Source organism: Erythrolamprus reginae, chromosome 4 (genome assembly GCF_031021105.1).
Source record: "Erythrolamprus reginae isolate rEryReg1 chromosome 4, rEryReg1.hap1, whole genome shotgun sequence".
In the NCBI taxonomy this organism is placed as follows: Eukaryota; Metazoa; Chordata; class Lepidosauria; order Squamata; family Dipsadidae; genus Erythrolamprus; species Erythrolamprus reginae.
Window position 1 is genome coordinate 64,697,267 of NC_091953.1, and position 12,524 is coordinate 64,709,790.

General features: G+C 36.1%; 1 protein-coding gene across 4 annotated transcripts in view; it reads left to right on the top strand.

The window, feature by feature from the left end:
- ABCG1 (ATP binding cassette subfamily G member 1) overlaps nucleotides 1–10,489 on the top strand; it is a 66,821-nt gene extending 56,332 nt beyond the window's left edge. For all 4 annotated transcript variants that reach the window (XM_070750455.1, XM_070750456.1, XM_070750457.1 and 1 more), the window contains 4 exons: nucleotides 2,212–2,312; nucleotides 4,394–4,552; nucleotides 4,813–4,931; nucleotides 6,033–10,489. In XM_070750455.1, the coding sequence (XP_070606556.1) occupies nucleotides 2,212–2,312; nucleotides 4,394–4,552; nucleotides 4,813–4,931; nucleotides 6,033–6,261 (608 nt within the window). In that variant the 3' untranslated portion in view covers nucleotides 6,262–10,489. The remainder of the gene's footprint in view (nucleotides 1–2,211; nucleotides 2,313–4,393; nucleotides 4,553–4,812; nucleotides 4,932–6,032) is intronic.
- Nucleotides 10,490–12,524: the final 2,035 nt, after the last annotated feature.

Here is a 12,524-nt window from a genome sequence, read left to right on the forward strand (position 1 = left end):
GGGCGGCTCACAACATTGATAAAAACAATATATAATGACAAATCTAATAATTGGAATCTAAAATAACAATTGTGCATTTAAAAATCTAAAAGCAAGGAACCCCAATATAAAAAACATACATACAGTCATATCATGCACAAAAACTACATAGGCAGGGGGAGATGTCTCAGTTCCCCCATGCTTGACGACAGAGGTGGGTTTTAAGGAGTTTACGAAAGGTAAGGAGGGTAGGGGCAGTTCTAATCTCTGGAGGGAGCTGATTCCAGAGGATCAGAGCCGCCACAGAGAAGGCTCTTCCCCTGGGTCCTGCCAGACAACATTGTTTAGTCGACGGGACCCGGAGAAGACCAACTCTGTGGGACCTAAATGGTCCAACTGCTCAGATGGTACCAGTGGTGGAAGGGTGGAAGCATATCAATATGCTAATAGTTTGATAAACCACTTATTAGATGGTTTCAGTAATACTAGCAAAACTCCATGTAGTTGTTTTATGCATACATGCATACACATATGAAGACTGAGCAGCACTTTGGGTTCATAGAAAAAAGGCTGTATAGAACTTACAGTGGTGCATACATTATCATCACCCTTATCATCATTTTCTGCCTTATATATGCCTCAAGGCAGTGAAGATGTCTAATACACCTGCCATCTATTCTCCCCACAATAATAACCCTGTGAGGTGAGTTGGTCTGAGAAAGAATGTCTACCCCAATGTCTTCCAGTCCACTTTCTTAAATTAAGGTCATGACTTGTCTGTGTTTGCCCAAGCCAATATATCTTTTCCATGGAGTATGTGGCAGGTGATCCCAGGAAATGGCATATATGCATCCACTTTCCTCCAATCTAAAGGTTGGCAGGAAAAAATGTGGTTCCAGAACTGAGTTTTACAGGTTTTCATCAGTGAGGCTGGGCAGTATTTGCCATTTTTGCAACATGGTGTAAGTTCAGGAAAGTGATTGGTACTTGAAACATCAAGTCTTTAAGTATTACTGAACCTGGGATTATCAATTGATCATTCAAATGTTTCTATTTCCCATATGTGTTTCCTTGTTCTTCCACTGGAGGGTGGTGTCAGATAACTCCTCATTTTCACACAACCCAGCTACTCTTGCCCAGCTTAGTTAATGAAAGATAGCTCTATCTACCAAAACAATTAAAAAAATTAACAGAAGAACTTGGGTTGGGGTCTCCCTTTCACAACAAGGCAGGTCAGTAATCTGCTAAAACCAGTTTCAATACAGGGAATAAAAGACAAGTCGTCAGCATACATTTATAGTGGCATTTTCTATCCATTAAATAAAAGGGAGAAAATACTTTGTGACTTCATGACCATTGTAATATTCAATTCAATTCAATTCAATTTATTAGATTTGTATGCCACCCCTCTCCGAAGACTATCATTAATATACAAGTTAAATAGAAAGGGAGAAGGGGAAAAAGGTGCTTTTTTCAGAAGGCAACTGGACTTTTGTTTTTTCTTTTGAGTGAAATATATTCAAAAGAAAGAAAAAGTCCAGATGCCTCCTGAAAAAGTACCTTTGGGACAGAAGGGAGCAAGTAAACAGCCCTGTTTAACTCCTCTTTCCAATAACATAGAATCTAGGAAGAACCCTTGTGGGCTTGTTCTTATTCTAGATGTAATCAATCATTAGTTTAAGAAGGTGCTTATTTATATCTGCTCTAGCTGGTTTCTCCCATAATCAATGCCTGTCAATGGAATCAAATGCAGAGGGATCAGTAAAAGCAACTTAGAATTATTTTGTATGCACACTGGTATATTTCTGAACAATCACCTTCAAACCAGGGGTGGGTTCTACTTATCATCCCCACTGGTTCACATTGCGATGGAAGTGCACATTTTATGTGTGCGCAAAATAAAATAAAAAAAATCTCCAGAAACTGAATTTCCCTACATAATATATTAGGGAAAGAATTGCATTTGAAAAAAGCTAATTGTGGAGATCTATCTATTTTTCAGAATTACATATTCATTTGAATAAAACTTTCATGTCTTTTCTATAAAATGTATTAATGAATAAGCACATTCAAATCATACTTTTTCAAATGAAGGAGAGGTTAAGTATGACAAGACAAAATAGCTTTTCCTCCTACTTTTTGTGGAATGGAAAACTATCATTTATGGCATTAATTTCTAGAATTGCTTTTGATTTTACGTACTTCAAGTGCCGTTTTTGTTTCCCTATATAGTTCCTCTAGAGATGGGAGTGTTTCTTAGAGAACATCTGAATTATTGGTACAGTTTGAAGGCTTATTACTTGGCTAAAACTATGGCTGATGTCCCTTTTCAGGTAAACCTCTCTCTGCACCTCATCATTATTTTAGGACGGGACGATAGATAACAGTAGTAATCAAATGAAACTTTCTTATGAGGTTTGCAAAATGCAATATGTCATTTTATCAGGGATATGAATTAATACTGCTACAAGTTCTTTTATAGTTCCAAAATATATGCTACATGGCAGTGGTGGTGAACCTCTTTTGGCTCGGGCACCAAAAGGATGTGTTTGCATGTGCTAGTATGCATGCCCACACCCATGCCTTCCCCTGTGCATGTGCACAACCCCCACACTGCCTCCTGCACATGCGCACACGCCTCACTAAAGCCTCCAGACTCCTGAAGCCTTGGGACAGTGAAAAACAGCCCAACTGGTGAATCGTTTCTGAACTTCCAGTGGGCCCGCTGGGCCATTTTTTTTGTCATCCCCAGGTTTCAGGAGGGTTCCTGAAGCCTGGGAAGAGTGAACTGAAAATCAGCTGCTCATGTACCCTCAGATATGGTTCTGCATGCCACCTGCGGCACACGTGCCATACATTCTCTATCACTGCTATATGGTATACAACCAGTTGTAAATGTTTTCTTTTTATTATACACTGAGAAATGGAATGCCCAAATCACATTTTAGAATTATGCCAAGAAATGAAATTTAAGTCACAGTTGGATGGTCTCTATTATGTCCTGCCCAGAGACTAAGCGAAGGAAGGCTTAGTATTACAGGTTGTTGTGATTGGTTAGTTCGTCGTCGGGTGCAAGGGAGGCAAAAGCTCTCTCACCCGATTGGTTGTTACCTCAGCCGGCGTTAGTATATAAACACCGGCATTTGTTATGGCTCGTTCCTGATCTGTTCTGTTGTGTTGACTTCTAATAAAGACTTGATTGCCGACTCCTGCCTCCGACTATTTCAGTCTCATCTATCAGTTTCCAGTATTTCACTGGCAAATGTTGAGGGGAAATATAAACCAGCTATATTTAAGTTGCAATTAGGTTAAATCTGTAAGCTGTCCAGAGTTGCCTTTTCAGGGAAAGAAACTAATAGAATAGAATAGAATATAATTTTTATTGGCCAAGTGTGATTGGACACACAAGGAATTTGTCTTGGTGCATATGCTCTCAGTGTACATAAAAGAAAAAGATACATTTGTCAAGAATCATGTGGTACAACACTTAATGATTGTCATAGGGGTCAAATAAGCAATGAAGAAGCAATATTAATAAAAATCTTAGGATATAAGCAACAAGTTACAGTCATACAGTCAACATGGGAGGAAATGGGTGAAAGGAATGATGAGAAAAAGTAGTAGAATAGAATTGTAGATTTAGTAAAAAGTCTGACAGTGTTGAGGGAATTATTTGTTTAGTAGAGTGATGGCGTTCGGAAAAAAAACTGTTCTTGTGTCTAGTTGTCTTGGTGTGCAGTGCTCTGTAGTGACGTTTTGAGGGTAGGAGTTGAAACAATTTGTGTCCAGGATGTGAGGGGTCAGTAAATATTTTCCCCGCCCTCTTTTTGACTCGTGCAGTATACAGGTCCTCAATGGAAGGCAGGTTGGCAGCAATTGTTTTTTCTGCAGTTCTGATTATCCTCTGAAGTCTGTGTCAGTCCTGTTGGGTTGCAGCACCAAACCAGAAAGTATATAAACTACATATAAACTAACTAAATAAATAAATTAATAAAAACTTTAGGCATGTACCAAGCATTTAAAATAATATGTTTCATTCTATGTGCCTGGGCAAAGAAAACCCTCTTCAAATTTTCAAAGTAGCTGTACTTTTTCACAAGGCTGGTTTCTGCTTCTGAAGTTGTTCCACTGATCCCCATCTACATCTATGTGCCAACCATTTCATAAACTAGAACTCTATTCTGGAAAAATCCTGATAGGACATGACTCATCTGATAAGAAGTAGGAAAAGTATTATAATATCTGACTTCTCATGTGAATTGATAGATACAGCAACTAAACATATCTTTCAGCTCATAAAGACAAAGATCCATCTCTCTCTTTCATTTTATTTTCTTGATGTTAAATAGGGATATAACTCCTTCTTTACTTTTGACTTAAAAGAGCACCATATTCTGTTATTTGTCTACTACAGATTATGTTTCCTGTGGCTTACTGCAGTATTGTGTACTGGATGACAGCACAGCCCTCTGATGCTCTGCGATTTGTCCTGTTTGCAGCACTGGGGACCATGACATCACTTGTGGCTCAGTCCCTTGGACTTCTGATTGGAGCAGCATCCACCTCACTTCAGGTCTCTCCTGCTTTATGTGATCTTCTGTATATCTTTCTTTGGTGTGCCTGGCTCAACCTGATGTCCTCCAAGGGGCTTGGGATTTCCAATTCCACTGTTTCCAGCCAGCACAGCCAAAGTTTTGGGAATGATGTATTGTACTCATTATGTTTTTTGTAGTCCATGCCATATGTCACTAAAACAGGGTTTTTTTTAAGCCAATGATTTTTATAAAAGTTTGATTCATTAATTTTAAAAAAATATTTGTTTTGTTTTTTAAGGTGGCAACATTTATTGGTCCTGTTACAGCAATCCCAGTTCTTCTCTTCTCAGGCTTCTTTGTCAGTTTTGATACCATTCCTGCTTATCTCCAGTGGCTGTCCTACATCTCTTATGTCAGGTACATTTGAAGGGTGCTTCTTGTTTTTTAAAACTAACTCTGCAAAGGCTCTATCTTTTTAGACCATTCCCTTGGAACTTTATTTCTCTTGGAACTTTATTGGAACAGAACTAGCTATTTTCATCTTTAACTATTCTTGGTATTTGTATTTGCATATAAACACAGATAGACATGCTGTGCAAAGATGAACATGCAGGAAAGCTCTATACATATGAGTAAGCCAGTTTGATCTGCTGGATATCTGAAATTGGACCTGAGTTGTGCAGCCTGAGTTCAAAGCTTGGATTAGCACAAAGTTTCTGAACTGCTTTGGGTCCATGGCCATGAGGGGTAAAAAAAGAGACAACACCTGTATTTTTAATTGGAGAGGGTTTTTAAAAAAATAATAATAACATTTTTGCATTAATTTAATTGTATGTTTCCAATATCTGATTATAGTCTTTATTTCATTTTATGCTTAAGACCTTCCACCATTCTTGTAGCCCAAAGATGGGCTACAAGAATGGTGGAAGGTCTTAAGCATAAAACGTATCAGGAAAGACTTAATGAACTCAATCTGTATAGTCTGGAGGACAGAAGGAAAAGGGGGGACATGATCGAAACACTTAAATATGTTAAAGGGTTAAATAAGGTTCAGGAGGGAAGTGTTTTTAATAGGAAAGTGAACACAAGAACAAGGGGACACAATCTGAAGTTAGTTGGGGGAAAGATCAAAAGCAACGTGAGGAAATATTATTTCACTGAAAGAGTAGTAGATCCTTGGAACAAACTTCCAGCAGATGTGGTTGGTAAATCCACAGTAACTGAATTTAAACATGCCTGGGATAAACATATATCCATCCTAAGATAAAACACAGGAAATAGTATAAGGGCAGACTAGATGGACCATGAGGTCTTTTCCTGCCGTCAGTCTTCTATGTTTCTATGTTTCTATGTTTCTATTTATTATTAACTGCCTTGAGTGTTCAGCAGAACCAAAATATAAAATATTAATCAATATTAATGCTGTTGCTATACATTTCTGCTGATAATTCTATTGCTATAAATTATGCCAATCTGTGCTTGCTTGAGATTGACCTTGCAAATGATTCCTCCCCATAGGTATGGATTTGAAGGGGTCATTCTTTCCATTTATGGTTTGGATCGAGAAGATCTCCATTGTGACAAAGATGACACTTGCCATTTTCAGAAGTCAAAGGCTATCCTCAAAGAATTGGATGTAGAAAATGCTAAACTTTATTTGGACTTCATTGTGCTTGGGATTTTCTTCATCTCATTACGACTCATCGCCTATTTTGTTCTCAGATACAAAATTCGAGCAGAGAGATAGAGAACAAATGTGGTATCATGAAGTTCTAGACTGATGCTCTTTGGCTGTGGCTGATGAGTTTTCGAAGCTCAGTTGCAAATCATGTTGTCTTCTGACCCCTAGAAGAACTATAATGGAAACTTGTTTCAGTTTTGAAATATGCCACTGCTGATCCCAAGAGTTTCCTCTCCTGGAAAATGTATTTTTTCTAAGGTAGTTGTGGATCTGGCAACTAGAATGAGAATGTCTATCTTTTTATTACAAGGGAAAAACAGGAAATGTAGTGTCCTCACTTCTTGCTGCGTCTTACAAGTGTTTTTCCCACAAGAAATCCCACAATAGTCTACACATTTTTCCAGTTGTATGAAAAGGTGCTCTTTAAACCAAATGTTTAAAAATAAAGAAGTGAGAAATCTGATATTGCTTCTCCTTAATACCCAGTTTTGGAGCTTTAATCATATGAGCTGGTCTCATGTACCAAATTTTTAATATTATATCATATTACAGTGAACGAAGTAGAAGAATTTGAAAATCAAGATGCATACCTAGCTCCTTTCTCCTAATATTCTGTTTTTGTAGTGTCTTTTCAGTTTCAGTTTTTTGTGAAATATCAAATACTCATTCCCTGTTTTATCTATTTTCTGTGAATGCAAAACCCAAAACAAAGCAAAATGGAAACCAATCTCAAAGCTCATTTGAATACTCCAGCGTGTTTATAATAACACATATTCTAAAAAGAGAAAGGACTGCCTGTAGTTTGGTTTTTGGTTTGATGAATACTTAAGAACTTAGTTTAAAAGGTCTCAGTGAAATGCATGTGCCCTGTCCAGCAATATGCATAATACTATGTACAAAACCTATTATTTTTTGTTTTAATCAATTATAACCTTCTCAGATTGAAATTCAAATCATGCTATTTTCACAGTCCAGCAAAGCTAGGTGATTCCAAACCCATTCACAGTTTATTTTTTCCTCACTCACTTTTTCCTGTATTCCAACCAAATTTATCTAAACAGTTTTTGTTACCAGTTTGACATCTAATTTGACAACTGAGATGTGTAAACTGATGTCGATTACTAGAAGTGCCTACATCCTAATTTCAAATACTAGCAGTGCATAGCACTTTGTCTCAGAACATTATTTGATAAAATTAACATTATAGAAAAAAGGCTAGCACTCTAGGCCAGTCTTATCTACCTCAGTGCAGTGGATTCGGGTTGATTTATTAGAAAAACTGATTAAGCTGTTTTCAATACAAAATTTGAAACCAATCAAGATTTCAAGTTATATGTTCAGAAACCAGATCAAATGTCTGTTTCCACCAGAGGCTGCTGTTGAATGGATTCTAAATCACCCATGCCAGATCTCCAGAGTTAACTATTTAAATAGAAACAAAAAACAAGGCTATAAATTTGAAGATAAATTTGTTTTATCAATATTTTATAAGATTTGTCCTTTCCACAGTTCTTCTAGACTAGCATATGTTTCTGAAGTGCATAGTTTATATTGCTGGAAAACAATCAAGTAATTAGGATTGTATTCATTAGCAAAGCCAAAGTTCTCTCCCCATAATCCCAGTGTTCTAGTCTTAACTTTAGAGTAAAAAATAAAAACAGAGAGTTTTCTTTTAATTAGCATGCAACGTAGTCCATACGTATCACAGGATTCAAATCTGCACCATTAATTAGGTACTTGTAGGTTTGTACTTAAAAAATATTAAGAACTTACTTTGTAAATTAACAGATATGTAACAACATTTGTGATTAGCACACACAACCTCCAAGAATGTAATTACGTACCTTCAACAAGAAAACATTTCTCATACATTTTGGAGGATAATTGGCCTCAAAATCAGTAGATGACTTCTGATGGTTTACCACCAGATTCGGAAGAGTCACACAAGAAGTTATTTCCAAAAAAATCCTCTGGTATATCTGCTAATTGACAAGTAAAGCATTCACAGGAATTGAACATCTTTTCAGGTTGTTACTGCAAATGCAGAGATAAATCATTTATGGAAGATATATCTAAATATAACAATATTTTGTTACAGGAAACATGGGCCAAAGAGAATAAGAGACTTGATAATTTTGCAATGCATTCTCTGAAGGCCACTAGATTACGGAAAAGTGGAGGAGGTCAAGTGATGGGTTTTTCAAATAATATCCACCATCTAATCAATTTGCAATGGTTATAAACCTTTGAGTTGGCCATCTCCACATTCTTCCATCATGTTATAAAACAAGTGGAAGGAAACTGGTTTATGTTGGGACTATATATGACATCCTTAATAATTGTTTTTATGTCCAGTGTGATGTATCCATTTTGGATAATGTAATCATTTCCATTTTCTGATTGGATCAAGTCACTAATAAGTTACTAATTCTATTGAAAAAGAAAACAATCCGCATTAAGTCTCTTTAAGTTCTGTTGATGTTAGTTAAACTTGGCCAGTTTAACTTGATTAACTTGTTTCTAAGAGATTATTAGAGAATTTATTAACATGCCAGGATTGTCTAATATATCAAGTTTGAAAATACAGCTGTCCTCGATACTGATGTTCCATTCTTAAACCAAAATTATAATTGGCATGATATCTCCACAATTAAGAAAATTATGTTACAAATTGTAAATCTACATGAATTATTTTCAGCAGTGGAAACTGAAAGAAATTACTGTGAGAAATTAGTAAACAAAAATGATTTCACATATAGTGAGTCTAATATTAAAAAATAAGCATTTTTTTCTTGTTGACATCCCTGAAAATACCTTCAAGATATTATGTGATGAGAATCTGCAAACGGACAAGCATTATTAGGAAGTCATATACAGCTATTACAACAGGTCCCTTGCTTTTCAGTTAGAGTAGTGGGCATATCTGTTTCACACATTTTGGGGGTGCCTTGTGGGGAGGGAATGATTCAGGATTGCTCCCTATGGTATTACTGGCTTTTACATTATGTTTTCATCTGAAAACAAAAGACAAAAATGGTATTGTTACAGACAAGCAGGAATCTTGTCCCTCGTCCATCTCAATAAAATTTATTAATTGCATCTATATTTGCATATATCTGAGCTTGGCTTAGAACCCAACTAAAAATCAGTGGGGAACCCCCTCAATGAGTTCATACAACACACTAAGCTACTAATTAGCTAATCATAACTTAGGTTAATGCATCATGAAATTCCAGTCTGTGCAGCTAGATTATGATTCACTGTGTTATATGAATCCAGATAATTGGATCAATAGGGTAAACTATTATTCTAATAAGCATGTCATGCAAATATAGCCTTTTGGTTTCTTGAATTTTTACATGAAACTTGCTATTTTCAGAAATATCAGAACAATGATGTATAGAGATCATGAAACTTTTCAGTTAATGTGCATGTTCTAAGTTTCATGCTATACATATCCTACTTTTTTAAGGAAGTATATTCTACTGAGCTCCATGCTTATGTATGCTGAAATTTTGCTAAATCCCTACTCCAAAAACAGCCCAACAGAATTTCTTACTTGTATTTTAAAAACATATAATGGATTATTATTATTATCTGAGGCATCTTTAATGGTGAGAGAGGAATTACGGTATCATCTGAATGTGAGTATCAATGTGACAGTATTTCTGACATCTTTTGTTTTTAAATTATACCTTCTGTGCAATGTAGATTCCTAGTTGTGGTGAGTTGTCACCCTAAAAACCTATTTACTTATTTAAGACCTTTATGCATATGTGTGGTTTTCCTTTCTTGTTTTTTTTTTAAAGAAAAGCAAAAGTCAATGCAAGTAATTTCAAAATTTCAGCGTGCTAAAGAGTGCATTTACTGTATAGTAACAATTCTGTCTTGGTTGTGTAATGCACACTGCATTACTTTGAACTCCTGTTGGTTTTGCCATTCTAGAGACTGCTGCTGCTTGCGCGCTGTCATACATTTGCACTGTTGTAGATACTGTAAACATTGTCTTTTTTCCAGGTGGCTTGTTTATCTTTTATAGTTCTGATGATAATAACTAATTGAACTATTAGTACTTTGATTCATGTATTAGAAGATTTAGGATGTTGGGCATTCTAATTCTGTATTTTGCATAAACTAACAAAATGCTTTGTATATTTCTGACTGTATAGTTGATTTCCTGTAGAATATTTGTATGTGGATTATTTTCCAGGTTAGAGCTCGTTTTCTGAAAATGGATAACCCTTATGATAATGCAACAAATGAATAATTAAATAAAAGCATTGATATTTTCAAACTGCTGCCTTTGCCCTGTTTCAGTGAGATTTCAGTTTTCAGCTTTTAAAATTTCTTTATCCCAGTATTAAATACAGATCCCTTTAGAATTTTTTCTCTCTTTTTTGTCTTTTCCTTTGCTTCCTTGTTTTGCCTCTTATTTCTTCCTTTTTTCTTATCTCTTCCTTCCTTTAGAATTCATGAGGCATATAAACCAATGAAAACAAAATGTGAGTTCTAAACCAGTGGTTCTCAACCTATGGGTCGGGAACACTTTGGGGGTCGAATGACCATTTTGCAGGGGTCACGTAAGACCATGAGAAAAGACAAATTTCCCATGGTGTTAGGAACTATAGCTTCTATCCTGGCGCTTTGGAAAATATTTTTACAATCTGACCAATCACGCGTTTACAGTGGGGGTGTCCCTCTGACCTTCCTGCCAATCAGCTTAAAGCTCTGTTGGGAGAATTGGCACTAGGCTTATGATTGGGAGTCACCACAACATGAGGAGCTTTATTAAGGGGTCACGACATTAGAAAGGTTGAGGACCACTGTTCTAAACCATCCAATAGTTTACTGTTTATGAAGTTTTTTAGAATATAGTCAGGTTTGTACACTAGAGGGTGCTGCAATCTTCAATAAATAATGAAATTAAGTCTTAGAAATTAAAGCTCAAATTAAATTTCCCTCATAACATTTCTCTATAGTGTATTCTGCTTCAATATTTCTGTATTTTCAGAGGAGGAAAGAGATTAGAACTGTATACTTTTTATTTTTTAAAAAAATATATTTTTAAAAAAATACATGAAATGTGTACATTTTTATTTAGGTTATACTGTGTTTAATAAAACTTCAAGGGGAGCTTTTTAAATGAAAATGTAGCTAAAGTGATTGGGAATAAAATATTGGGAACATGCTATAGCCTTCTGCTACAAAAGCCTCAAAAAAGACATATACCACTTCACAGATCTTTACAACCCCCTCTAACAAGCCCTTTTTCTTAACCATATTATACTGTGCCAACTTTTTAAGGTTATTGACAATACTTAGCGATTCCTATCTTTCATAAAATTATAATTACCAGGATTTCAGAGAGAAAATAATAGCTCATGTTAATTCCATTAGTCTTACTCACCATATCTCTCAAACTTGATAAGTTCCAGATTTGTGAATTTCCCCAAATTTACAAAAATGTTTACACTAGCTGGGAATTCTGGGAATTTAAATGCATATAATTAAAAGGTGCCAAGGTTTCTTGACTAGTGATGGGCGAACCCAACGGTGTTCGGGTTCGGCAAGTTCGGACGAACTTTATGCAAAATTCGGCCGAACCCGAACCGAACCCGAATTCGAACCCGAGCGGGGAATCCCTCCCATGAAGAGATTCTGGGGGCGGAGCTTTGACGTCACCGGCAGGTTGCTAAGGACGCCAAGGTGATCACCTTGGCGTCCTTAGCAACCTGCCGGTGACGTCAAAGCTCCGAACGCCAAACATGATCCCAAACTTTGCCGGAAGTTTGAAAAAATTTCGTGTTAGTGTTTGTCATACCGAACACTGCAAAATTCGGTACAGACCCGAATTGTCCGGGTTCGGTTCGGCCATCACTATTCTTGACATGATTGCTGCCAGACTAATGGGTTGCTCTAAATATTTCTGGAAAAGGAAGGAGGTTGGAAAAGCATGTCTTCCTGTAGCTTCTTTAATAGCTTTTTTACTCTGCCGAAGCTCAGAGTGTAATGCCCACCAAATAATGCACTAGGCTTGAGGAACAAATATCAGTAATTTAGAATATTTGTAGTTAATACAATACTGCTGTGTTAATTATATTTATTTTTAGGAATACCGAAGGATTTGTAGAACAAAACAACATAGAGTAATATGAAAAATGAAAGTTCAAGGCTTGTATTTGACAGAACAGTAGACTGAAAAAAAAATCACATTTGTGTTTAAATATTTGATGTAATTTTTAAGATACGGCTGTCATGTTTTCAAAGGCCAATATTTATTTTAACAGAAGAGAACATATATAAATCTATAGATTCAAAAATATCTTTAT